This window comes from Felis catus, chromosome A1, assembly GCF_018350175.1.
Source record: "Felis catus isolate Fca126 chromosome A1, F.catus_Fca126_mat1.0, whole genome shotgun sequence".
Lineage (NCBI taxonomy): Eukaryota > Metazoa > Chordata > Mammalia > Carnivora > Felidae > Felis > Felis catus.
The window spans coordinates 28,747,566-28,774,224 of NC_058368.1; the positions used below are offsets into that span (position 1 = coordinate 28,747,566).

The 26,659-nt window shown below is 36.1% G+C and overlaps 1 protein-coding gene across 4 annotated transcripts in view; it reads left to right on the forward strand.

Annotated features, from left to right (window-relative positions):
- Nucleotides 1-26,659, forward strand: part of VWA8 (von Willebrand factor A domain containing 8) — a 368,120-nt gene that overhangs the window by 81,603 nt on the left and 259,858 nt on the right. For all 4 annotated transcript variants that reach the window (XM_045053513.1, XM_045053514.1, XM_045053516.1 and 1 more), the window contains exons 10-12: nt 8,188-8,319; nt 10,192-10,326; nt 10,419-10,496. In XM_045053513.1, the coding sequence (XP_044909448.1) occupies nt 8,188-8,319; nt 10,192-10,326; nt 10,419-10,496 (345 nt within the window). The remainder of the gene's footprint in view (nt 1-8,187; nt 8,320-10,191; nt 10,327-10,418; nt 10,497-26,659) is intronic.

Consider the following 26,659-nt stretch of genomic DNA (forward strand, 5'->3'; position numbering starts at 1 on the left):
TGCATCCTTGGCCAGAGCGCACCCAAAGTGGTGCCACAGGATGGCAGTGTGCAAGCAGTCCCAACTGTGAGCACCACTCCAAAGTGACTCTTGCCCCAGAGAGAGGAGAAGATAATCGCACACACTAGTCCAACTGCAGTCCCAGTCATGGTCTGGAGGCAGACATCTGGTTGATTGCGGACTCTGCCCACCGACAAAAGCTTCTCAAGGGACAACACAGGGAAAACACTCTGCAGTTTGGTGCAACTGCATCTCTGGCAAATCCCTGGTCTGACTCAAATCAAGGCCAAGGCAGCCTCAGGCTGGCTCACTAACAACACAGGGATCCAACCCTGCCCACAAGGCAAAAAGACACATTGCAAATGACTGGATTGAAGGCAAAAGTGGCTCAGCCAAAACAGTAGGGTGCACACAACACACATAGGAGACACCTGAAGTGCCAGGTCTTGGTAAATAGGGGACATTGCACGGCAGAGCACTATAGATCTTCTTCATAAGGCCACTACTTTCAAGAGTAGGAGATGTAGCTGAGTTTCCTGACACATGAAAACAGACACAAAGAGTTAGACAAAATGAGTAGACAGAGGAATATGTCCCAAATGAACAAACAGGACAAAATCACAGCAAGAAAGGTAAATAAAATGAAAATAAGTAATATGCCTGATAGAGAATTTAAAGTAATGTTCATAAAGATGGTCACTGGACTTGAGAAGAGTGGACGACATCAGCGAGACCCTTACCAAAGAGATAGAAAACAAACAAACAAAAAACAATCAGATGAAGAACTCAATAACTGAAATTTAAAATACAGTAGGTAGAATAAATAGTAGATTAGAGAAGAAGAATGATCAGTTACCTGGAGGACAGAGTACTGCAAGACAATAACACTGAACAGGAGAAAGAGAAAAGCATAATAGAAATGAAAATAGACTTAGGGAAATCAGCAACACCATCAAACATAATAACATTTGCAACATAAAGAAAGAAAGAAAGAAAGAAAGAAAGAAAGAAAGAAAGAAAGAAAGAAAGAAAGAAAGAAAAGGAAGAAAGGGAAGGAAAGGAAGGAAGGAAGGAAAAGAAAGAGAAAGAAAAAAGAAAAATGAAAGAAAGGGTGAAAGAAAGAAGGAAAGAAAGCAAAGGGTCAAAATTTATTTGAAGAAATAATAGCTGATAACTTCTTGAATCTGTGGAAGGAAATAGAAATTCAGATCCAGGAAGCACAGAGAGCCCCCAATAATACATTAAAAAAAATTATTCACCACTATCAAGTGGGATTTATCCCTGCGATGCAAGATGGTTCAATATTTACAAATCAGTCAACATGATACCTCACATCAACAAGAGAAAGGATAAAAAACATATGATCATTTCAATAGATACAGGAAAAGCATTTGACAAAGTGCAACTTCCATTCATGAGAAAAACCCTCAACAAAATAGGCTTAGAGGGAACGTACCTGAACGTATTAAAGGCCATATCTGAAAAACCCACAGCTAACAATCATATTAAGTGGTGAAAAACTGAGAGCTTTTCTTCTAAGATCAGGAATACGACAACGATGTCCACTCTTGCCACTTTTATTCAACATAGTACTGGAAGTCCTAACCACAGCAATCAGACAAGAATCGGTAAGGAAGAAGTAAGACTTTCACTATTTGCAAATGACATATAAAGAACACCCTAACGACCCCACCAAAAAACTACTAGAACTAATAAATGAATTCAGTAAACTCACAGGATACAAAATCAATACACAGAAATCCTTTGCATGTCTTTAAGACTTAAGAGCAGAAATAGAAATTAAGAAAACAATCCCATTTATAATTGCACCCCAAATCATAAAATACCTAGGAATAAACTTAAGGAGGCAAAAGACCTGTACTCTGAAAACTATAAAACATCGATGAAAGAAATTGAAGATGACACAAACAAATGGAAAACATTCCATGTTCATGGATTAGGAGACCAAATATTGTTGAAATGTTCATACTACTCAAGCAGTCTATAGATTTAACGCAATTTCTATCAAAATATAAACAGTATTTTTCACAGAACTAGAACAAACAATCCTAAAATTTGTATGGAACCACAAATAGCCAAAGCAATCTTGAAAAAGAACAAAACTGGGATCACAATCCCAGATTTCAAGATATACTACAAGGCCATAGTAATCAAAACAGTATGCTACTGGCACAGAAATAAACACATAGATCAATAGAATAAAATAGCCCAGAAATAAACCCACAATTATATGATCAACTCATATTTGACAAAGGAGGCAAGAATATGCAATGGGGAAAAGACAGTCTCTTCAACAAATGGTGTTGGGAAAACTGGACAGCTTGTACATGCAAAAGTATGAAACTGGATCACTTTCTTATATCATATACCAAAATAAACTCAGAGTAGATTAAGGACCTAAATGTGAGATCTGAACCATAAAAATCTTAGAGATCATAGGCAGTAATTTCTCTGACATCAGCCATAACAACATTTTTCTGATATATCTCCTGAGGCAAGGGAAACAAAAGCAAAAATAAACTGTTGGGAACACATCAAAATAAAAAGTTTCTGCACAGCAAAGGAAATAAGAAAACTAAAAGACAAGTTACTTAATGGTAGAAGATATTTACAAAATGCATATTCAATAAAGAGTATCCAAGATATATAAAGAACTTACACAACTCAAAACCAAAAACACGAATAATGAATTAAGAAATGAGCAGAAGACATGAATAGGTATTTCTGCAAAGAAGACATACACACATGGTCAACGGAAGTATGAAAAGAAATGCAGCATCATTCATCATCAGAGATATGCAAATCAAAACCACAATGAGATATCACCTCAGACCTATGAACATGGCTAAAATCAAATACAAGAAACAACAAGTGTTAGTGAGGATGTAGAGAAAAAGGAACACTTGTGCAGTGTTGGTGGGAATGCAAACTGGTGTAGTTATATATACACAATGGAATATTATTCAGCCATAAATAAGAATGAAATCTTGCCATTTGCAGCAACGTGGATGAAGTTAGGGAGTGTAATGCTAAGGGAAATAAGTCAGAGAAAGACATATACCATATGATTTCACTCATATGTGGAATTTAAGAAACAAAACAAATGAACAAAGGAAAAATAAAGACTAACCAAAAAACATACTCTTAACTATATGGCACAAACTGATGATTACCAGAGGGAGATGGATGAAATAGGTGAAGGGGATTAAGGGCACACTGAATAATGTGTAGAATTGTTGAATCATTGTATTGTACACCTGAAACTAATATAACATTGTATGTTAACTGTACTGGAATTAAAAAAACAAAACAACTAGTACAAATGAGTTAAAGTTATAGAATACCTTTAAGGAATTGAGTTTTTTAAAGAAAGTAGCTAGTATTGCAGTGTTTTGTTTGGCCTTTATTTCGCCCTTTATGATACAGGGGAACATAGAAAAATGATTGAAGGACTGTATTACAGACAGGAAATAATTTAAATTTCAGAGTCTAAAAAATTGAAAAGGGAATGGTATTACTTAGATAAGATTAGAAAAAGTGGTTATCTTTTCTTATCGTAAGTGTGTGAAGAGCTAGTTAAGGAATAGTTAACTTCTTTGTCTAACTCCTCAGTAGATAAATAAGGGTGGGTGGGGACCTTAAATTCATTCATCTGAACCTAAAGAAAAACTTTCTTTTTGTAAGATCATTGTGATACATACAACCAGATTAGAGTGTTAAATTGTTCTCTTTAAAAATGGTGACAGTCTAGTGATTGGTATAATTTTTTTGTAATCTGTTCTAGGACAGTCCATGTGGTTCATTTGTTATTCTAAGTGTCTCTATTTTCTCAAGCTAATGTTCACAGATGGACAAAATTTTATATATCCTCTAATGATTTTGAATTAAGAGAGGTGAAATTGAAGGCAATATTGTTGAATTGGAAAAAATATTGAATGAGGGAATAGCAATATCTATTGTAATTGCAAACCAGGAAGATACGTATATATGTATAATAACTTTTCCTTGAGAAGTAATCAACCTCTCAGGTCCCTGGGTGGCTCAGTGAGTTAAGCATCTGACTCTTGATTTCGGCTCAGGTCATGATCTCACTGTTTGTGAGTTTGAGTCTCACCTCAAGCTCTGCACTGGCAGCGCGGACCCTACTTGGTATTCTTTCTCTCTCTCCTTCTCTCTCTCTCTGCCCCTCCTGTGCTCCTGTACTTTCTCTCTCTCCCTCTCTCTCTTCTCTCCCAAATACATAAGTAAACATAAACAAAAATTTTTAATTAAAAGTAATAACTTCTGACCTACATTGTCATAGAAATTCATAGATATTTGTGTATGAATTAGATACCCGTTTGGATTTTAGTGTAATCCCTTAATTAGACTATTTTAAGGAAAAGTTATTACTCACTGAAAAATGCAGTAAGCTAAAATTCAGAACACCTTTGTTTCCCAAAACAAGCAATAAAAAAGGTTAAAATGTCTTTCATTCCTAAGATGGTACTTGTCGTATGATGTTGGTACTCTAAAAACATGTTTCTGTAGTCATAAATCACTTCTAGCTTTTAGTTAAGGATGTCTTAAAGAAAATACTCTCACTCTGAATCTGCTATACTTTGAGAATAGTACGCTTTTGTTACAGGATAGTAACAAGTACATTTGGTCTCCTAGTAGCATGTCTTGGCTCTCTGTTCTTCTTAGGTAGGACCAGTTGGGTCTGTCTAGTACACTTGAAAACATGGATGTGGATCTGGAGCTATTTTGTTATTAGAGATAAATACTTGGGAGCTAGTAATAAATATATGGGTGTTAGTTGAATTGATCACGTAAATGAAAGAACTGAAGAGGAGTGTATATGGTGAGAAGTATTGTCTGAAGACTAAACCCTGCAAGAACCAACATTTAAGGATTGGACAGCACACAGAGAACCTTCAAATTAGAGAAAGAGTAGTCAGAGCATGCAAATGGTTCGTAGTCTGAAACTGGATGAGATTACTAAAAAAGTGAACACCAAGCAAACATATAAAAGATCCACTCCTGAAGTACCCTGATGTGCACCGGTCAGGTAATTGAAGAAGAACCTGCAGAAAAGACTGAGAAGAAGGGAACAGTAAAATAGGAGGAAAACGAATTTATTTATTTAGTTAATTTGGTGAGTAGGGTATTATTGGTGAACTTAACGGGAACAAAATGTTAGTGGAGTGGGGGGAATATAAGCCAAAAATCAGTCAGCTGACTGGTAAATCAGAGATGAGAAAGCAGAAACAGTGATTATATACTACTTGTAAAATAAGTGTGATGGTGAGAAGTGAAAAGATCGTGTTCACTCAAGGATTATGTAGAATCAAGAAATGACTTTATTTGTTTCTTGAAATGGGAAAACAAACATCTTCATAGGAAGAGGGGATGAAATCTGTGGAATACATGGAGAATATTTATGGATACGGCCTGAGAGAGGCAGGAAAGGACATTTCCAGAGCGCCATTCTGCCTTGGTTTGGAATGATGGAAGACCATATTTTTCCACCCTGCAGCTGAGGTGATGGAATTATCATTAACTGAGATGGAGAAAGCAGACTTCCAGTGGCTTTCCACTCACTCATAATTAAAGCAGAAGTCCTTTCTACTGAGACACTGGGAAAAGAAGTGAGGATTGATGAAAATATAGAGGATTTTGAGGACTAGGGGGAAAGAATTTTGTGTATTCATTTAACAAACCTCTGGTGACCGCCGACTGTGCCCCATGTATGATTCTAGATTCTGGGGATTTGGAGTGAGCCAAATAGATACATTATGATATTATCCTAATGGGGTTTATTTTCAAGCAAATGGAGGAGTACGTGCATGAAGGCTCTGTTGTGGGTGGAGGAGGCAGCTAGATGACCAGCTGAGATAGGAATGCATTGGTTCAGAGGACCCCTAAAGAGAGTGATGTTGGTTGGCATTGGTTGCTGATTGGCACTGGAAAGAGAGCCCAGCAGAGACTGGGGCTGCCTACTTTTTTGGTAGTCAGGAAGTATGGTACGGAGACTTTCTTTCTTAGTTCTTCAGAGCCTAGAAAAAGGTATGAGGAAAATGAATAGCTTAGAGGGACAGGACTGAGAATAGTGAGGGTGAATATGGAGGCCTTGCAGGCCAACACGTAATTAACATTTTCTTTTATTACATTATATTTCACAGTTCAAATAATGCAATCCCAAGGAAAGTATATTAAAAAAAATAGTATTGTTTGTTTAATTGACATTCAAGAATCAACAGGAACTACTCATTAATGTAAAATGGTGAGGCAAATAAACTTTGATTTTCTACTTCTTGCTAACATTATGGTCTATGAGAATTATATATGTATTTTGTTTCTCATTTACCTTTTTGGTTAACAGTTCTTTAAACTTCCCATGCCAGCAGATGGTAATTCATCTTGCAACTTGAGTTCTTTTACTTAGGGTACTCATAGGGTCTTCTAGCCTACTAGGTTGATTCTATTGATATATTTTAGCTTGAATTATTTAAAATGACATAACCAGTTATAGCAAGAGGTTTGAGGCATTAGTGTTCATTTCTGGAATATAATTGCTCTGCAGTCAATCCTGTATCAGGTTAGACTGACGTTATTATAGCTGGGGTTAAAAGCATACCTTTAAGCTAATACATTTGTTTTCTTAGAATTTAACGACTCTAGATTCTAAATTCTAAAGAATTTAATTCTAAGGCCTTACTCCTTTCCTGTTGAACTTCCCTTAAAATACAGTGTAGCATTTTTTTTTGCATGAAATTAAAGTGTCAATAATTGTTATTTGTCTACAACATAGAAGCAGCTCCTACCAAATTATGTAATACTATGGGACTTTGCATGTATAAAATGCATAAAACATAAAACATATTTTTAAATGATAGCACAAAGAGACAGTTTTTCTTAGGTTTGAGGAATGGAGTAAGTGAGTGTCTTAAGTACTTAGGACACCAAAAAGACTTGAATTGGGTTCCTATGCTTAGAACATTGAGGTTGAAAATGATTTTCTTCCCCCAAATCTATTTTCTGGAGTTGTGGCATTCTGTTGAATAAGCAGCGATCTGCCCTTGCGTTGAGGTTCAACTCTTTCACAATAGTGATAATGTTCTAAAACTGTGGTAGGATTTTGAGGGGTTAGTTTCTGCCTGTTTATACTGAAAATGAATTAAGCTTTTCATATTGAACATGCTGCTAGTCTAGGGAAGAGGATTTAATTAATTTTCTATTAGTATTCTCATTTTCCATTTACTTGTTGTGTTCTTTGTGTGCATTTTTATATAACCAGCTGGTATGAGGTGTGTAAACAAGTGTTAGAACATTGATAATTGTTCTCTATGGAGAAAGAATCAATGGTCTTAGTCTTTATACTCAGTTTGACAAGTACTGAGAACCTACACCATAGAAGGCACTGTGCCAGAGACTGTGGAAATATCTGTGATTGTTGTCATATATTGTAATCAGTTAGGCTAGTCACACAAGCCAACAGCAGAATGGTGTCCAGGAAGTTTGGTTTCATGAATTTCAGGCAACATCAACATCAGTTGATTTAAGAAATCAACCAAAATAAGTCTTATTTAACTTTAACATGCTGTCGAGTGTCTCATCATCCTTTCCTGGAAACTGGAACTTTTGATCAGCAAGAAATGGAGGCTGTGAACTTCTAGCAGTTCAGGAATTAAGTGACTTCATTACTTGTCATTGAGTAAATCTTAGGAGCGATTTGCATATCACCTTTAGTAATTGGCTTAAGTAGAATGACTTTTGTAAAAATAGGAAAAATTCTCATTAATTTTTTACCTCTACTTTTATAATATAGAGTTTCAGTTCTAATTAAGATGAATCTTCCAGATATCCAACATTAATACTAAAATAAAAAGTAAAGGGGCGCCTGGGTGGCTCAGTCGGTTGAGCGTCCAACTTAGGGCTCAGGTCATGATCTCGTGCTCGTGGGTTCACGCCCTGCGTTGGGCTCTGTGCTGACAGCTAAGGGCCTGGAACCTGCTTCGGATTCTGTCTCTCTCTCTCTCTCTCTCTCTCTCTCTCTCTCTCTCTCTCTCTCTACCCCTCCTCTGTTCGTGCTCTGTCTCTCTCTGTCTCAAAAATAAATAAACATTAAAAAAAATTAATACTAAAATGAAAAGTAAATTACATGATTTTCTTGTAATTTTGCAGCGCTTTGAACTCCAAGATTCAGGAAGCTCTGTGCTTCCTAAAGAGGTTGTGAGAGTGGAGAGGCTGACTGAAAGCCATTCCCCCCAAGCTTCTGTGACTGTCCGGATTGCAGAAAAAGAAGTGACCATTCAGGTAATGGATAAAGTTTATACTTTCTGAGATGTGCTAAGTTCTGCCCATTTATGATCCCCTTTTAAATCTTCTTTGGCTCTCTAGTGTCACATCTGTATATCTGTATCTGTATTTATCCATGTATCCACAGTCATGTATGTTTGTAAACTGGAAAAGTTCAGGAGAAACATAAGCGTAGTTTCTCATAAAAAACTAAAGTTGATCTCTGGGAAAATCAAATGAAGTACCGAATAAAGTATTTTGTATTCTGAGTCCTTGATAAGAAATAGTGTTTTCAAACATATTTTAGCGGCTGTGGAACACTCTTTTCAAATAAAATCTTTCTTAACTACATGCAACAGTTAAAAGAGGAGCTGTTCTGGTTGGAGAGGTTTTAGAAAAGGGAAGGATATTTGGTCACAGGGCTCTATATGCTTGCTCTGCCTCCCTTTCTTCCAACCCTTTGAGAGCCCTGAGAACCCCAAGAGGGGATGGGAAACTATCACAGGGAAACACAGCTTGAAAAACACAGACTTAAATGAGTTGTAAGTGAATGTGGGGAAGAAGAAGGCTTGCCTTCTTATGTGCCACAGCGCACTTTAATTATATAGACTTTTTATGTGCTCTAATGTGATATTATTAATACTTATTAATGTTGCTGCATTTATTCATTTATCAAGCTGAACATTGATTAATGTCTACTCTGAGCCAGGCTCTGTATTAAAAATTATTAGTGTCTACTGTGTATTAGTCACTATATTTGTCTCTTGACAAATATATAATACCATAAATACATTATGCCATTAAATCCCCCAATAATCCTGGAGGCAAGTTTTATAATCTGCATTTTATAGATTGGAAAACAGATGTAAAGAGGATAATCAATTCATTCATGGTTACTAGCTAAGAAATGTCACAGATGAGACTTCTAGACAGGATCACTTTCCACTACACTCTTCTGTCTACTTCAGATGAATGACCTCATTAAGCTGATGGTCTAAATAGAGGCAGATAAGTAAGGACTGCATTGGAATGGCTGTGGGGATATAGAGTAAGCTGTCTTCAAGTATGACATAGGAGTTTTCCAGTAGCTCAGGAGTGGAAAGGTGATAGGACACTTCAGGACACTTCAGACATGTCCAAAGGCATGAAATGGGAGCAAGCTCTCATTGTTTGCTTCTTTTTGGTGATGGCTTTCTGACTTCATTGCCTCCAGTCCCTCCGGTCAGCCTTCTATGTTACCACCATGATGATCCTTCTTAAATGCAAATCTAATCTTGTCACTTCCAAACTTATAATTCTGTAGGGTTCCTGTTATGATGGGCCCCAAGTCCTCTGCAGAACATGGAAATCTCCTAGTGGAGTCCCCAGGAGACAAATGAGGAGGAGATAGAAAATAAAAGAAGCAGGTGTGAAGGATGAGAGGGGAGATTTTAAGACCAGATGCTTCCGAGTTGTAAACTAAGAGTGGAAAAGGATTTGTGGACATGGATTTTAGAAATCAGGACATCATTGGTGACTTTGGAGAGTCCCAGTAGACTGACTTGAAATTCTGTACTTAGCACTGGAATTTGGACAAAAAGCTTCATTCTCAAGTAGTGACATTGTTATTATAAGTTATAAATAACCCCCAAATGACATGATTATTATGAAAATGTCTGACAGCACAGGGCTTTAATTTTAGAGGGATGATTGATTTGGAGGGTTGATGATAATGATAATCAGATCTGTGAATAAGAAAATAGTTGCTGCTCTATTGAAATATCAAAGACAGTACAGAATTGAATTGAGCAAGGGATTATTAGGGGCTTCTAAATGGCAGTTATGTTCTTTCATTTACTAATGTTTTGAGAAACACATATGCATATTATATTTACTTCTCTTTAATTATAGGTGCCAGCTGGGACCAGGCCAATAAGTCAACCTTGTGCATCAGAGCGTTTTGTACAGACTTTAAGCCATAAACAACTACTGGCTGAGATGATGCAGTCACACATGGTTAAGGACATATGTTTAATTGGAGGAAAAGTAAGAATAGCAGCAGTCTCGCTGCGGATTTCTGTTTCCCAACTTTTGGTTGTTTTGACTTCTCCCTTGAATGATTGTGTTTCCATTTGTAGGGTTGTGGAAAAACGGTCATTGCTAAGAACTTTGCAGATAACTTAGGATACAACATAGAACCCATCATGCTCTATCAGGTATGATGTTCATTTTTAGTACTTGGACTATAAACATATATATTTAGACCATCAGTAGAAGTTATGGATATTCTTCCTTGAGTTATGTATGACCTGTTAATTTTGGTCTACATAAATAACTGAAATAAAAATCAAATTGGAGTGCAATTGTAATTACTTGCAACTTTTGAAAGTGCATTTTAGAGTGTTGAATGTGCACACCATATCAGCACCTGTGTCTGTTTTTCAAGAGAGATTCAATTTACCTGCATGTGCGCACATACACAGACTGCATTTAGTAGTAATTTGGAAATCGAAATAAAATGGGTTTTAGCAGCAATGGGAGATAATTAGGTATTCACTGAATAGAGTATTTTCTTATTGTGGAAAAATACACACAACATGAAATTTGCCATTTTAACTGTTTCTAAGTGTACAACTCACTGGCTTTAAGTATATTCACAATGTTGTGTAGCCATCACTACTATCTATTTCCAGAACTTTTTTGTTTCCTTCCTGCATCTCTTGTTCTCTTTGACCCATTTTGTCCATCACCCTCCCTCCTCCCCTCTGGCAACCACCAGTTTGCTCTCTGTATTTATAGGTCTGTCTTGGCTTTTTTTTTTTTTGTTTTTTAGATTCCACATATAAATGAGTTCATATGGTATTTGTCTTTCTTTGTCTGACTTATTTTTAGAACGTTTTGTATTCCAGATAGAAACTCTATATTCATTAAATGATAACTTCCCATCCCCCACCCCAGACTCTGGTAACCTCTATGGTACTTTCTGTCCCTATGAATTTGCCTATTCTAGGTACATCATTTAAGTAGAACCAAGCACTTTTTTGTCATTTTGTCTCTATTTTACCTGGCATGATGTTTTCAAGGTTCATTCATGTTATAGCATATATCAGAATTTCATTTCTTTTTATGGCTCAATAATATTCTGTTGTATGGATATACTAGCTTTTGTTTTTCTATCCAAATATTGGTGAACACACGGTTGTTTCTACCTTTTGATTTTTGTGAATAATGTGACTATAAACATTGGTATATAAGTATCTGTTTGAGTCCCTACTTTCAACTCTTATTTTATATATACCTAGATGTTAACGTGATGTTACTGAACCATATTGTATTTCTATGTTTAACTTTTTGAGGAGCTGCTATACTGCTTTCTGTAGCAGTGACACCAATTTACATTCCCACCAGCAGTGTGTGAAGTCGTAACTCATTGTAGTTTTGATCTGCATTTCCCTAATGACTAATGAAATTGAGCATCTTCTCATGTACTTATTGACCATTTGTATGTCTTATTTGGAGAAAAGCCTATTCAAGTTCCTTGCTTGTGTTTCAATTTGGGTTGTCTTTTTGTTGTTGAGTTGTAGGAGTTCTTCATATATTCTGGATATTAACCCATTTTCTGTTACGATTTACACGTTTTTTTCCCCATTCTGTAGGTTGTCTTTTCACTCTCTTTATACTATCTGTTGATGCACAAAAATTTTAAATTTTGACGAAGTCTAATTTATCTTTTTGTTATTGTTGCCTATGCTTTTGGTGTTATATACAGTAAATCATTGCTAGGTCCAATATCATGAACTTTCTCTGTTTTATTCTAAGAGTGTTAATAGTTTTAGATCTCACATTTAGGTCTTTGATCTGTTTTGAATTAATCTTTGTATACAGTGAAAAGTAAGGGTCCAACTTCAAATCATTTACATGTGGATATCCAGTTTTCCCAGCACCATTTGTTGAAAAGACAGTCTTTTCCTCATAGGATGGTCTTAGCATCCTTGTCAAAAACCAATTCACTATATATGTGAGGGTTTATTCTGAGCTCTCTCTTCTGTTTCATTGCTCTGTCTGTCCTTATGTCATTCTCACACTGTTTGGATTTCTATAGCTTTATAGTAAGTTTTGAAATAAGGAAGTGTGAGACCTCCAACTTTGTTTTCTTTTCCAGGGTTGTTTTGGATATTCAGCATTCCTTGGGTTTCTATATGAATCTTAGGATAGGTTTTTCTATTTATGAAAAAAAAATGCTATTGAGATTTTTATAGGAATTTCACAGAATATATAGATCACTTTGGGTAATATTGTCATCTTAATATTTAAGTCTTTCAATCTGTGAACATGAATGTCTTCTCATTCATGTTCAATATTTGTCTTCAATAATTTCTTTCAGCAATAATTTCTTTTATAGTTTTCAGTGTACAAGTCTTTTATCTTCTTGGTTAAATTTATTCCTAAGTATTTTTGAATAGATTGTTTTTGTGAATGTCCATGTTGCATATGGTATGATTAAAAATCAAACTTACAGCTGGTGTTTTTACACAGTAAATTTTTCTCTCGTGTATTTGTTTGTATTGATCACTCCTAAGACATTTTCATACTGCATAATTTATCGATTCTATATGTTAGTCTTTGATTATAGTATCTTTTTACTTACGGCAGAGTTTCCATTTTTATTTTTGAACAGTTTGGGGAGTGGATGTGATATTATTTACTTACATTTTAGATTGTAGTTTGCCTTTTTAGTTTATTTTTTAGTTAACTTTGTTATTATTACTGACACTAAATATACTTATGTTAAAATGTTTTTATTTTTGAAAAATGATGTTTAAACTAGTTACTTATTATGACTTTGGATTATAGAAAATGTTAACAGCTCATACTTTAAATGATTCTGTTGAGAAGATTCCTTTCAATGCTGGTTTAAGGTACTTTGTGTCTATTGGTTGAATTGGCCAGAGTTTACATAAAATTTGTGAAGAAGCATATGATTTCTGAAATCACTAAGAAAAATTCAGGTGAAGAGATTAAACTAGTAGTGATATCCTTGGTCTTTAGATATACACATGTAGGGAAAAGAATGAATTTCTACACTCTATAGAAGGTGGCAAGTCTTGGAACTCACTGAAAATATATTTGAAATGAGTTTTTATGATTTGATTCTAGGTCTACTGGCTTTTTTTTTTTTTAATATTTTTTTTTCAACGTTTATTTATTTTTGGGACAGAGAGAGACAGAGCATGAACGGGGGAGGGGCAGAGAGAGAGGGAGACACAGAATCGGAAACAGGCTCCAGGCTCTGAGCCATCAGCCCAGAGCCCGACGCGGGGCTCGAACTCACGGACCGCGAGATCGTGACCTGGCTGAAGTCGGACGCTTAACCGACTGCGCCACCCAGGCGCCCCTCTACTGGCTTTTTAAAGACAATTAAGGAAATTGAGAGAGAGTATATCTTAAACTTAATTTATGGCAGATGCCATGAAGAACACCCTCCCCTTTTATGAATCACTCCTCTTGGTGTCTTTGTCAGAGATCAGAAGGCAAATGGTTAACTCAGTATGCTACTTCATCTGTGTATATCCTTTCGTTAGCTCGTTAGAAGTGATCTGAGGATGATATTTTATCATCTCACCAACCTGTTAATTATCAACTTTTTAATTTCCAATGAAAATACTTTTCTACCAAGTAATTGGGAGGGGGGGAAACACCCAAATCATCGATATATTTGTAAAATAAGTTAAATTGTTCTATAAATATCTTATTTTCCATTTATAGATTAAGGATAAATGCAAGCACAATGTATTTCCCAAGTGCCACTACTTCGAATCATATGGAGAAGAACTTTTGAGGACAATATTTCTTTTCTTTGTGACTCTAACTTAATTTGTTAATAGTATTATTTCTAGAATTATACACATGATTATTTTCTTCATGTTAAAATAAAAACACTCATTCTAATGAAAGCTGGAAATAATTTATGCCTCATCAATTTTTCCACACAATACGGTTTCAGGTTTTTGTAGTCACTTTATGGTGATTTGGTAGTGGTAAATCATCCTAAAATTATATGTTTGAGCTGTGTGAAAATTATGGTCACCTCATTCTGCCCTTCATTAAAAGAAGAACCAAACAAGAGAGTATGTATGTATCCATCATCAGATCTCAGCTCCACTGGAAAAGTACCCAAAGTATCCTGCCATTGAGAATGTTATCTGTACATTTGAAAGCATTAGTTTAAGAGGCTGAGAACAGACTTCTTATATATTATTGGAGAATGACAGCAAATTAACAAAAATACTATTTTAATGTGGTTTTTTTACTCTGTTAAGTTTGTTGATTTATGGATAAACAAAGGTAGGAAGATGCTACCATTGAGGATTGGGAAAACTGGCACAGAGATAAGCAAATAAACCACATATTCTGAAACTCCTTTTCCAATTTTGCTTTTCTGCTCATTAGTCTTTATAGGAATATCTAGAAGAAAAGTGATTTCTGAAAGCATAGACATCAGAAAGGGATGTAGGTGAGTTTGTTTCTGTCTGTCTCCATGAACTGGATCAAAGAATCAATAGGTACTGTGTTGACATTTGCAGATTTTTTAAACTGTTAATCAGTTGGTTTTCATGATAGAAACCAAGCTCCTGAGATCAAATATAAGACTCTTTGTTCGTACTTTCATATTTATTAGTAGAGCTCATTGAGCTCTCTGGGACAGAGGAACTAATTTAATAGAATTCAGTACAGGTTTGGGTTTTATAATAATACAGTCCATATTAATGAAAAATATGGAAAAAATTCTGGAAGTTTGACCCAACATAGAGAATTTAGTGGGAATAAGTAACCCAACATCTGTTTTCCTAGAAGATGTGGAGATTTCCCTGTTATTTGTACATGTATAAAGCTACACTTAATCTGTGGGTTTTGCTTTATTTTTAGACTTGACTATTTTTAGAACTGGATTTCATATGAAGAAAAAGAAAAACAGAGCCTTAACACAGATTTGTGGCAGTACATAAAGTAAGTTTTATAATAGGTTATAAAAATCTTAAATCACTTGGCTCAAGTGTTAGGTCAGATTCTTTTAAATGGTTATTCTTTTTTTAGTGTTGAAGCCAGTGATTTCGTAGTGTCAAAGAAATCCAAGTTATTATTCTTTTCCTTCACAACCAGATAAGGGCATGTTTCCAGATTTCTTTCCACATCATCATAAACAGCATCAGATCTGAGATATCTTTCTTTTGTTAAAGTACTATTTGTATAAAAGCCAAGTCAGCTCCAATAAGAAATTTAAGCACAAATAAGTTCATGGGACCTGTAATGAAAATAATCACTATCTAAAACAGATTGAGGTCTTAGAATCATTTTGATTTTTCAGTTAAGTTTTTCTTCCTAGAGCTAAACTCAAACCAAATTCTCTTCTCTATCTTTAATCTACAATTTCTACTTCTTCCTGTTCATCCAGATACAATAGAAGTATCTTTATTTCTTTCATTCTCTCTCCTTTGTTTTCATTGCTGTGTGTCTTGGATTTATTTGCTTGCTTCTTGTCTTTGCCTTGACTTTGTACTTTTCTCTCATCAAGATTGTAAGATAGCTGTATTTATTTAAATGGTTAATGTTCAACCTTGGAGGCTGACTTTCTGCATGATTCTGTGTAACTCATCTTGTTTTCTTGATTTCTTATTTTGCTACAATCTGTGATCCTTCCTGTCTTCTTTATATTTTTTTCTTTCCCCACATAGACTAACCTTCATAAAGCTAAGAATTTAAGTAGTTTGCTACACTCTAAGAATTTACTTACCTCAGCTCCTTTAAATTTCTTACATTATAAAAGTTATTTTCAAAGAACAATGTATGTCATCATCATCAAAATTGTTGACTTGAGCAATCCTTTTCAAGTCCCAGGCTCACCGAGGCTCCTGTCTCATGTGTTCTTCAGTTTCTCCTTCATAATGAGGTTGTCTTGTCTCCTACCTCCTTTGTGTAGAATGTGCTTTAAAATTTATTGTAGTTCATCAAAGTTTAAAATTTAGTGCAATTATAAAATTTTAATTTTTTTAAATGTTTTATTTATTTTTGAGACAGAGAGAGACAGAGGATGAGCAGGGGAGGGGCAGAGAGACAGCAAGACACAGTATCCGAAGCAGGCTCCAGGATCCGAGCTGTCATCACAGAGCCCAACACCAGGCTCGAACCCACAAACCATAAGATCATGACCTGAGCCGAAGTCTGACGCTTAACTGACTGAGCGACCCAGGCGCCCCAATGCAATTATAAAATTTTAAAAGTTAGCAGAATAAAACATCCCTTCTAATTTGAAGGGACATTTTTATTAAATATGATTTCATATTTCTTGCCTATAATATCAGAGTCATGCTAGGAGGACCAATAACCATAATGTTCTTTGTTGTAATTTCATAGTTAAGTTATAGTGCATAATGTTATTCATAATTATAAGATTATAAATATTATACATTGTATAATTGTATGGAATAGTTACCTCAGTAAATTTCATCAGGGTGCTACTAAGCATGTGACAATTGCACACATAGGGAATTTTGCAAATTAAATTGTAAAGCCACAAACTACAACCTTATTCCAAGTTGCTTCACAAATATACTTTATTAGAACCAAGAGAGTATAGATAACTCTCTGTAATGTATCACCATTATTGGAAAAGGTTATTCAAGTTTATACTCAACTAATTTTAAAATCATCATTGTGATTATTGCCTATGCATACTAACACTATTACATTTCTTCATTTTAAATATTAATAATGAAATGAGTGCAACTCATATATATCAAAATCATTTGTAGGCATCTGGCATAATTTTTTTCCTTACCACATTTTTAAATTTTTCACATAGTGCCTGTGCTTGATTTTTATGTAAAAATGCCACAAGCTTTGTTATCCGTATTTTGCAGCTTAAAATGAGAAGTGATATCATCTCTAATTATTTGGATGCACGCTTCACACTTCAAATACATGGGAAAGCTAGTTGTTTCGTGTAGAAGTTATATAAAGAAGCAGTTTTATAGAGTGTAGCTAATTACTTAAATAAAAGCCAGTGTCATGTCACTTCAACAAGAAAAAATATTGGGGCTCCTGGGTGGCTCAGTCAGTTAAGTGTCCAACTCTTGACTTCAGCTCAGATCATGATCTCACAGTTTATGAAATCGAGGCCTGCATCGGGCTGTGTCCTGACAGGGCAGCTTCTGTCCTGGGATTCTGTCTCCCTCTCTCTCTGCCCCTCCCCTATTCACTCTCGTTGTCTCTCTCTCAAAAATAAATAAACTTAAAAAGAAAAAAATAGGAAAAAATATCCAACAAATATATAATTTAAATAATAGGTTGAATTGGAAGATGCGGGGATTATAACCTGAGGATTTTGTGAACATTTATAAAAAGAAATCTGTGGCTATTATTTAGAGCTGAATATATACTCTTTCCTTTTGGGAGATTTAATTCAGGATCTATTTAGAAAACAACTCATTTCTTGGGCGCCTGGGCGGCTCAGTTGGTTAAGCGTCCAACTTGGGCTCAGGTCGTAATCTCACGGTTCATGCGTTCGAGCCCCGCATCTGAGCTGTCAGCACAGAGCCTGGAGCCTGCTTTGGATTCTGTGTCTCCTTCTCTCTCTCTGCCCCTCCCCTGCTCATGCTCATGCTCTGTCTCTCTCAAAAATGAATAAACTTAAAAATAAATAAATTTAAAAAAAAAGAAAGAAAGAAAACAACTAATTTCTTTCCTCCAGTTAGTTTGAATAGAGTATTGATGCACATTCTGTTAATTGTCTTCCTTTTCCTTTTATGGACAATTAAGTTTTGTTTTGTTTTGTTTTGAATGAGAACCATACAAATGGCTGACAATACTCTATAACAGGGTTGATAAACTTTTTGTAAAGGGCTGGATCATAAATATTTTGGTCTTTGTGGACCATGTGGACCTTGTTGAAACAATATGATTCTACTATTGTAGTGGAATAGCAGACGTTGGCAATATGTGAATGAATGAGTGTGGCTGTGATCCACCTTATCACATTTTTTTGTATTTATTTATTTAGAGAGAGAGAGAGAGAGAGAGAGCGCGCGCTTGCACAAATGTGTGCAAGCTGGGGAGGGACAGAGAGAGAAGGAGAAAGAGAATCCCAAGCAGGCCCTTAACATCAGTGAGCCCAATGTGGAGCTCAATCCCATGAAACCTGAGATCATGAGCTGAGCCTAAATCAGGAGTCTGACACTCAACCAACTGAGCCACCCAGGTGCCTGTCCTTCCTTCCTTCCTTCCTTCCTTCCTTCCTTCCTTCCTTCCTTCCTTCCTTCCTTCCTTCCTTCCTTCCTTCCTTCTTGGACAACTCCCACTGCTGCCATTGGCTACAACTCTGGGGTGGTTTTAAAATACATCTTTCCTTCCTTCCTTCCTTCCTTCCTTCCTTCCTTCCTTCCTTCCTTCCTTCCTTTCCTTCTTTCTTTCCTTCTTTCTTTCTTTTTTCTTTCTTTCTTTCTTTCTTTCTTTCTTTCTTTCTTTCTTTCTTTCTTTCTTTCTTTTATTGAGGTATAATTCACGTGTAGTAAAATTCAGTCCATTTTGACAAATACATTCAGTTGTATAATGACTACCCCAACTGAGATAATAGGACATTTCCATCAGCTCAGAAAATTCTCTTGTGCCTCTTTGTAGTCACCCCCTCCCTGCCACCTGGCAACCACTGATCTGTTTTCTATCCCTATTTTGCCTTTTCCTGAATGGTGTATAAATGGATTTAAATAGCCTTTTGAGTCTGGTTTGTTTCACTTACATAATGCATTTGAGATTCATCCACATTGTTGTATGTATCAGTAGTTTGTTCTTTTTAATTGCTGAGAACCTTAACACATTTTTATTGGTGTTTATGTGAGTACTTCTCTATGTTCCTGCTACAGTAGGTTTACTTCTGGTGCTCAGCCCTTTTCACCTCACTTATCAAGCCTCCTAGGCTTTCCACCTGTTTCCAGCCTGGGTTTTTCCCAATCCATCCTTCCAGCTCTGAATTTTGTTTTTTCTATTTTCCCCCTGCTTTTAGCCTTTGAATCGCTTTGTGTAGTTTGTAAGATAATATTCAAATTCTGTTGCTTAGCACAGTGCTTTTTTTTTGTTTGGTGTCCCCCCAGGCCTCTCTTAGCCAGGTTTGAGGCTTCAACCCATACAGCTAACATTCACCTTTGAACTCCAGTCATAAAGAATGATTTGTAGTCTCCTCAGCATGACTTGATGTGTTAGGCAGCCATGCTTTCTTGCACCATTCATGCTCTATGAACCTCCTTCTCCTGAGGACCAGTTGGCTTGCTCTTCAAAACTTAGCTCCTGGGGTGCCTGGGTGGCTTAGTCGGTTAAGGGTCCAACTTTGGCTCAGGTCATGACCTCATGGTTTGTGAATTTGAGCCCTGTGCCAGGCCAGGCACGGTGCTGACAGCTCAGAGCTTAGAGCCTGCTTTGGATTCTGTGTCTCCCTCTTTCTTTGCCCCTCCCCTGCTTGCTCGTTTTCTCTCTGTCTCTCACTCTCTCTCTCAAAAACAAACATTTAAAAAAAAACCGAAAGAAAAAAAAAGCCTTAGCTCCACTGCCACCATCTCTGTGTTTTCTGTTAAGTCCCCAGTTTGATTTATATGTACTCCTTTGTTTCACTGGCCCTTAAATGCCCTTTTGGATAACACTTATGGCTCTGTCCTGTGATAATGACTGTATTTCATTAAGTCCAATGTGCCATCAATTATAAGACATGCCATTATTTTGTGTTCCAATAAGAAAGTAGTGCAGCAAATTAAGTTATCACATAAGACTATCAGCAGTTTTATTTTATTCTTAATGAAAGATCTCTTTCAGATATAATTTATCTATCTCTTGTGCATGCAGAAAAAAGAAAATACAACTGGGATGAATGGTTGAAGCATTTCTAAAACTTCTTTACCTTCAGAGTATGACTTTTTTTGGTTCAGCTGTAGATGTTCATATCATTTCACATACTATTGTCTGCATCCTGCGTGCTTTGTCAACAACAGACATTTCCAGGATATTCTTCCAAGCTACTGATAGCCATTTAGGTTTCAATACTGGTACTTTCTTGATTTTAACAGAAGGTGTTGACAGAAATGTTTTAAGGCAATAGCTGCGATTCCTTTTCCCAAGTGGTCTTTAATTTGTTGACTAAACCATAAATGGGTTATAGTTATCCCTTTTTGCTACAGAGAGATATACAAAGCCAGGTTCAGACATGGTCAGAGAATAATTATCTGGCCAGCAGTTGTAAGATTCTGTCCACCGAAGGTGCATCCTGATTTCAGAGATGTAAAATGTATTTTGGAATTGATGGAATTTAGCTGTTTGTCTCTCCCATCCTTTGTAAACTCCCTGGAGGCAGGGACAATGTGCTGTTTAACTCTCTGTTCCCTTAATGGGCACATAGTAGATGTCGGGATGAAAAAGTGAAACTTGCAAATTCTATGTCCTCTATGAATTTTGTAACAAATTGTAAACTGAGGGAAGTTGCTCTTTCCTTTTCATAGTGATCGTCCTCATACTTCATTTGTATTTGCCCTCATATGGACATACCAGAGTTTATCTAACCAGTCTCCTAAATATTAGTTTTATCCCCGACATTTTATAATTACACACGAAGTTGCAATGAATAACCTTGTGCATACATGTTTTTATATTGTTAGAAGTATATCTTCAGGATTAATTCCTAGAAGTGGGACTGTGAGGTTACTAGGTAAATGCATATGTAGTTTTGTTAGAAATTGCCAAATTTTCTTCTATAAAGATTATATTATTTTTTTTTAATTTTTTTTTAACGTTTATTTATTTTTGAGACAGAGAGAGACAGAGCATGAACAGGGGAGGGGCAGAGAGAGAGAGGGAGACACAGAATCGGAAACAGGCTCCAGGCTCTGAGCCATCAGCCCAGAGCCCGACGTGGGGCTCGAACTTACGGACTGTGAGATCGTGACCTGAGCTGAAGTCGGACACTTAACTGACTGAGCCGCCCAGGCGCCCCAAGATTATATTATTTTGCATTCCTGTCAACAATGTCAACAGACAGGGCTACCAAGCTTTTTAATGTTTTCCAATTTGATACTTAGAAATGGTATCTAAAGAGTAGTTTTAATTTGCATTTCTTATATTGTGAGAGAATTGAAAATTTTTTCTATTTTGAAGGGTCATTATATCATTATATCATGTCTTTTCTTACTGAATTATCTATTCACTTTTTTTGCCTGCTTTCCTGTTGAGTTTTTGGCCTTTTTTCCCATCAGTTTTTGAGTTTATGATGTATTAGCCATTTTGTTTTTGTCTCTGATATATGCCGCACGTATTTTCTCTCAGTTTGTCAGTTGTCCTTTGGCTGTATGTATGAATAAATTATTTTGTGCCCCATAAAATTAAAAAAAAAGATTGTTTTGTAGTTAAATTTATTAATATTTTGTCTTATTATGTGTAGATTTTGAGTCATGGTTAGAAGGTCTTTCCTTATACCCAGGTTATGGAGGAATTCGCCTGTGCCTTTCCTTTTTCAGCTTCTAGATTGAACTCTCTCCAGTCCTTGTCCAGAGCCCTTATGTTTCAGAACCAGCAAGGGAGCACTGAGTGATCATGCTGCCCTCTCTCTGACCACAGCTGGGAAAGGTCCTGCAGCTTTATAACTCATGTTATAAAATTGGGCCCACATGGGTAATCCAAGATAATCTCCCCTTCTCAAGGTCCTTAATGTAGTCAAATCTGCAAAGTTCCTTTTGTCATGCAAAGTAATGTATTCACAGGCTCCTGGACATCTTTGTTTGGGGGCATTATTCTGCCTACCACACTGACCATTTTAGAAGATCACGTCACTGAAAGCATTGCCATTCATGGTATTTGAGTTACAAATATAGCACACCTGCATCAGCCTATATTGTTTTCATATCCATAGTGGTTCTATATCTGTAGCTATAGACATCTGACTTCATCATTATGTGTTTTGGTGTAGTTGTGCTCATATATCTGTTGAAGTTATGTACTACTTTATAACAAGTCACTTTCTCCATACTGAAGTTTAGGCATTATCCAATGTTTTTATTTGAAATTAGGTGTGTAAGTACATTGTATTACCTATGATTTTTTCAGGCTTATAAAGCAAATGTTACAAAGTATTGTTTATAAAATAGGGGTATTGAGCCCAGCAGAACTGAGAACCGGTGGGCTAGACCACAGCACAGTGTTTGGCATGAAGAAGATACTCAGTTAAATATGCACCATCTTTGAGGCTTGGGAAATCTAAAAATATTTTAAGTAGAATGACTTTTATTTTTATGCATGTCAGGGATAGGTGTGATTCTTCAGACATTGTTCTCATTCTCATAAAAACATTTCAGAGCTTCTCTATTTATAGCATTCTGTAATATAGAAAAAGGGAGATTATTTAGATCGACTTCTGATTTCTGAGAATAAGTTCTTATAGGATAAAGCAGGAGACTCTATTCTGAGACAAACTCATTTTGGTTCTAGAGTTATAATTTTCTATGTATTTCCAATGTTTTTCCAAGATAAAGTTTTGTGATAATTTAATAATCTCTTTTTGCAGCCTCTTTGAAGTGGTCAAAGTTATTTACCAAAAGTTAACTGACTAGTTACTCTAAAATATGCCAGTGAAGTGGAATTTCCTGACTTTCAAAATTAAGGATGAGAAAGGTTAAGTGCCAGAGTTTATACCTCAAATTAGCCAAAGCTTGTACAATGGTTTCTAGCTTATTAATTTTCAAGCCATTTTTTTTTTTGCCTGCTAGATTGTACATCTTTAAAAACAATAAGCAGCAGACAATGAGGCTCACTCTGAGATAACAGGGAACTGGGCTGAGGCCCTGCACGACCATCTGTTTTTATTTGGAATGCTTTCTTTCACACTAGCCTCATTTGCTTTAGCATGCTAGGATTCTTGTCACATCAGTTTGGTTTTCAGTATTGGTCTGTTTTTCCACTTGCCAGCTTTTTAAAAACAACATAATGGAATGGAGGAATTTCAAAAAATTAATGGTTGTCTTCAACTGATAGAAGTCCATCTCAAGAGTGTGTTATTTTTATAACTGAAACCTTATAAAATGTACCTTAGGCTCTCATTTTGACGGAGACAGAGTCAAAAGTTGAGGGCAGTGACGCTTACAGTGTTTTACCTTAAGCTCGCAACTAGAACTACTTGGACTGTGTAGATGACAGGATGCAGCACAAAGTTAATGTGTTGAAAAGGCTGGATATTTGCTGGTTTAACTCATAATCTTTTAAACTTGTATACTGCAAAAAGGCAAAGTGTGCCTTAATGTTTAACTGGGCAATTATAATGGTTCATCTTGAAGAACTGCTTTTGTTACACACATTTTCCATTTAAAAGACAATAGATTTTATATTTGTTTTTTTTTTTTAAGTATCCAAATTTGATATTCAGATCTTTTATAATTTTTTAAAACTCTTCACTGGGCTCCTTTTTTTAATTGAAACCATGTACTTCTTAAATAATGGACAAAATCTTTTGTGTTATCTTAACAAATTTAGTTATCATGAGGTATTTATTAGATTTCTAAAAACGCACTAAGGAGGCCTTTGGGCATGTGCATAAAAATAAACATTACAATAAAACCAAATCCATTAGCCCAAGGAAGAAAACAAGTGACCAAGGAATCCTACCAAATAAGGAACTTTAGTCTGAAAGGTATTTCATTTACCATCATTGGTGATCCAAAAACATGAGATCCGTAAACTTGAAGAGGGAAGGAATCTCAAATTTGGGGATTCTCTGTGGAATGGCTCCAAATTTAAGGACACTGTGTAATAAAATCCAGTACTATTGGTAAGAACACATTGTTATACTTGACCCTCTGTGTTAGCTAGTACTTTGGTTTTAAATGTACTTTACAGTAATTTTGACTAGGGTCTTGAGGTAATCTTTTTTTTTTCCTTTTTTTTTTATTTGAGTATAATTGACACACAATGTTATATTAGTTTCAGGTGTACAACATAGTAACTCAACTTCTCTATGTGTTATGTGGTGTTCAACACAACGTGTAGCAACCTCTATCACCATACAACTCTAGTACAATATCATTGGCTATATTCCCTGTGCTATGCCTTTTATTCTTGTCACTTATACTTTCCATAACTGGAAGCCTGTATTTCCTACTCTCATATATGCATTTTGCCTATCCCCCCTACCCGCCTGACAAGTATCAGTTTGTTCTCTGTATACATAGGTCTAATTCTGCATTTTGTGGGTTTGTTTTGTTTGACATATGAATGAGATTATAAGGTATTTATCTTTATCAGTCTGACTTATTTCACTTAGCATAATACCATCTAGGTCCATTCATGTAATAGCAGGTGGCAAAAATCTCATCCTTCTTTATGGCTGTGTAATAGTCTATTGTGAGCGTGTATGTGTGTGTGCATGCACACCACGTCTTTATCCATACATCTCTTTACCGATGGATACAGTTTGCTTCGATTTCTTGGCAACTGTAAATTATTGGCAATTGTAAATACCACAGTAAACGTAGGGGTGCATAGATCTTTTTAAAATAAGGTTATTTAGAGAGAGAGAGTGCAAGCAGGGGAGGGGCAGAGAGAGAGGGAGAGAGAGGATCTCAAGAGGCTCCGTGCTGCCAGCACAGAGCCCAACACAGGACTCAAACTCACAAGCATGAGATCATGCCCTGAGTCAAAACCAAGAGTTGGATGCTCAATCGACTGAGCCACTCAGGTGCCCCACATATATCTTTTTGAATTGGTGTTTTCATTTTCTGTGGGTAAATACCCAGTAGTGGAATTATTGAATTGTATGGTATTTCTATTTTTTAATTTTTTGAGGCACCTCTCTACTGTTTCCTACAGTGGCAGTACCAATTTCCCACATTTCTGCCAATAGTGCATGAGGGTTTCTTATTCTCCATATCCTCACCAATGCTTGTTATTTCTTGTCTTTTTTATTTTAGCCCTTCTGACAGTTATAAGGTGATATCTCCTTGTGGTTTTGATTTACATTTCCCTGATGAGTGATGTTGAGTATCTTTTCATGTGTCTGCCATCTGTATGTCTTCTTGAAAAAATATCTGTTTGGGTCCTCTGCCCATTTTTTACTCAGATTATTTGAGGGTTTTTTGGTGTGGAATTATATCAGTTCTTTATGTGTTTTGGTTATTAACCCTTTATCAGATATATCATTTGCAAATATCTTTAACCATTCGTTGCATTTTTTTGATTGTCCCCTTTGCTATGCAAAAGCTTTTTATCTTGGGGTGTCTGGGTGGCTCAGTCTGTTAAGCGTTGGACTGTGGCTCAGGTCATGATCTCACGGTTCATGGGTTCAGACTTCGTGTCAGGCTCTGTGCTGACAGCTCAGAGCCTGGAGCCTGCTTCAGATTATGGGTCTCCCTCCCTCTCTGCCCCTTCCCCATTCACTCTCTGTTTCTCTCTGTCTCTCTCTTTCTCTCTCTCTCTCTCAAAAATAAACATTAAAAGACTTAATTTAAAAAAAAAGCTTTTTATTTTGATCTAATCCCAATATTTTATTTTTGCTTTTGTTTTTCTTGCCTTAGGAGACATATCTAGGAAAAATGTTGCTAGGGCCGGTGTTAGAGAAATTATTGCTTGTTTCTCTTCTAGAATTTTAATGATTTCAGGTCTCACATTTAGGTCTTTAATCCATTTTGAGTTTATTTTTGTGTACAGTATAAGAAAATGGTCCATTTTCATTCTTTGCATGTAATTGTCCACATTTATTGAAGAGACTTTTCCCTACTGTGTATTCTTGCCTCCTTTGTCATAGATTAATTGAACTTATAGATGTGGTTTATTTCTGAGCTCTTATTCTGTTACACTGATCTGTGTGCTGTTTTTGTGCCAGTACCACACGGTTTTGATTACTACAGCTTTGTAGTATGTCCTAAAACCTGGAATTGTGATATTTCCAGCTTTTCTCTTCTTTCTTAAAATAGCTTTTGCTGACCTACCCTATGACCCAGCAATAGCACTGCTAGGAATTTACCCAAGGGATACAGGAGTACTGATGCATAGGGGCACTTGTACCCCAATGTTTATAGCAGCACTCTCAACAATAGCCAAAGTATGGAAAGAGCCTAAATGTCCATCAACTGATGAATGGATAAAGAAATTGTGGTTTATATACACAATGGAGTACTACGTGGCAATGAGAAAGAATGAAATATGGCCCTTTGTAGCAACATGGATGGAACTGGAGAGTGTAATGCTAAGTGAAATAAGCTATACAGAGAAAGATACCATATGGTTTCACTCTTATGTGGATCCTGAGAAACTTAACAGAAACCCATGGGGGAGGGGAAGGAAAAAAAAAAAGAGGTTAGAGTGG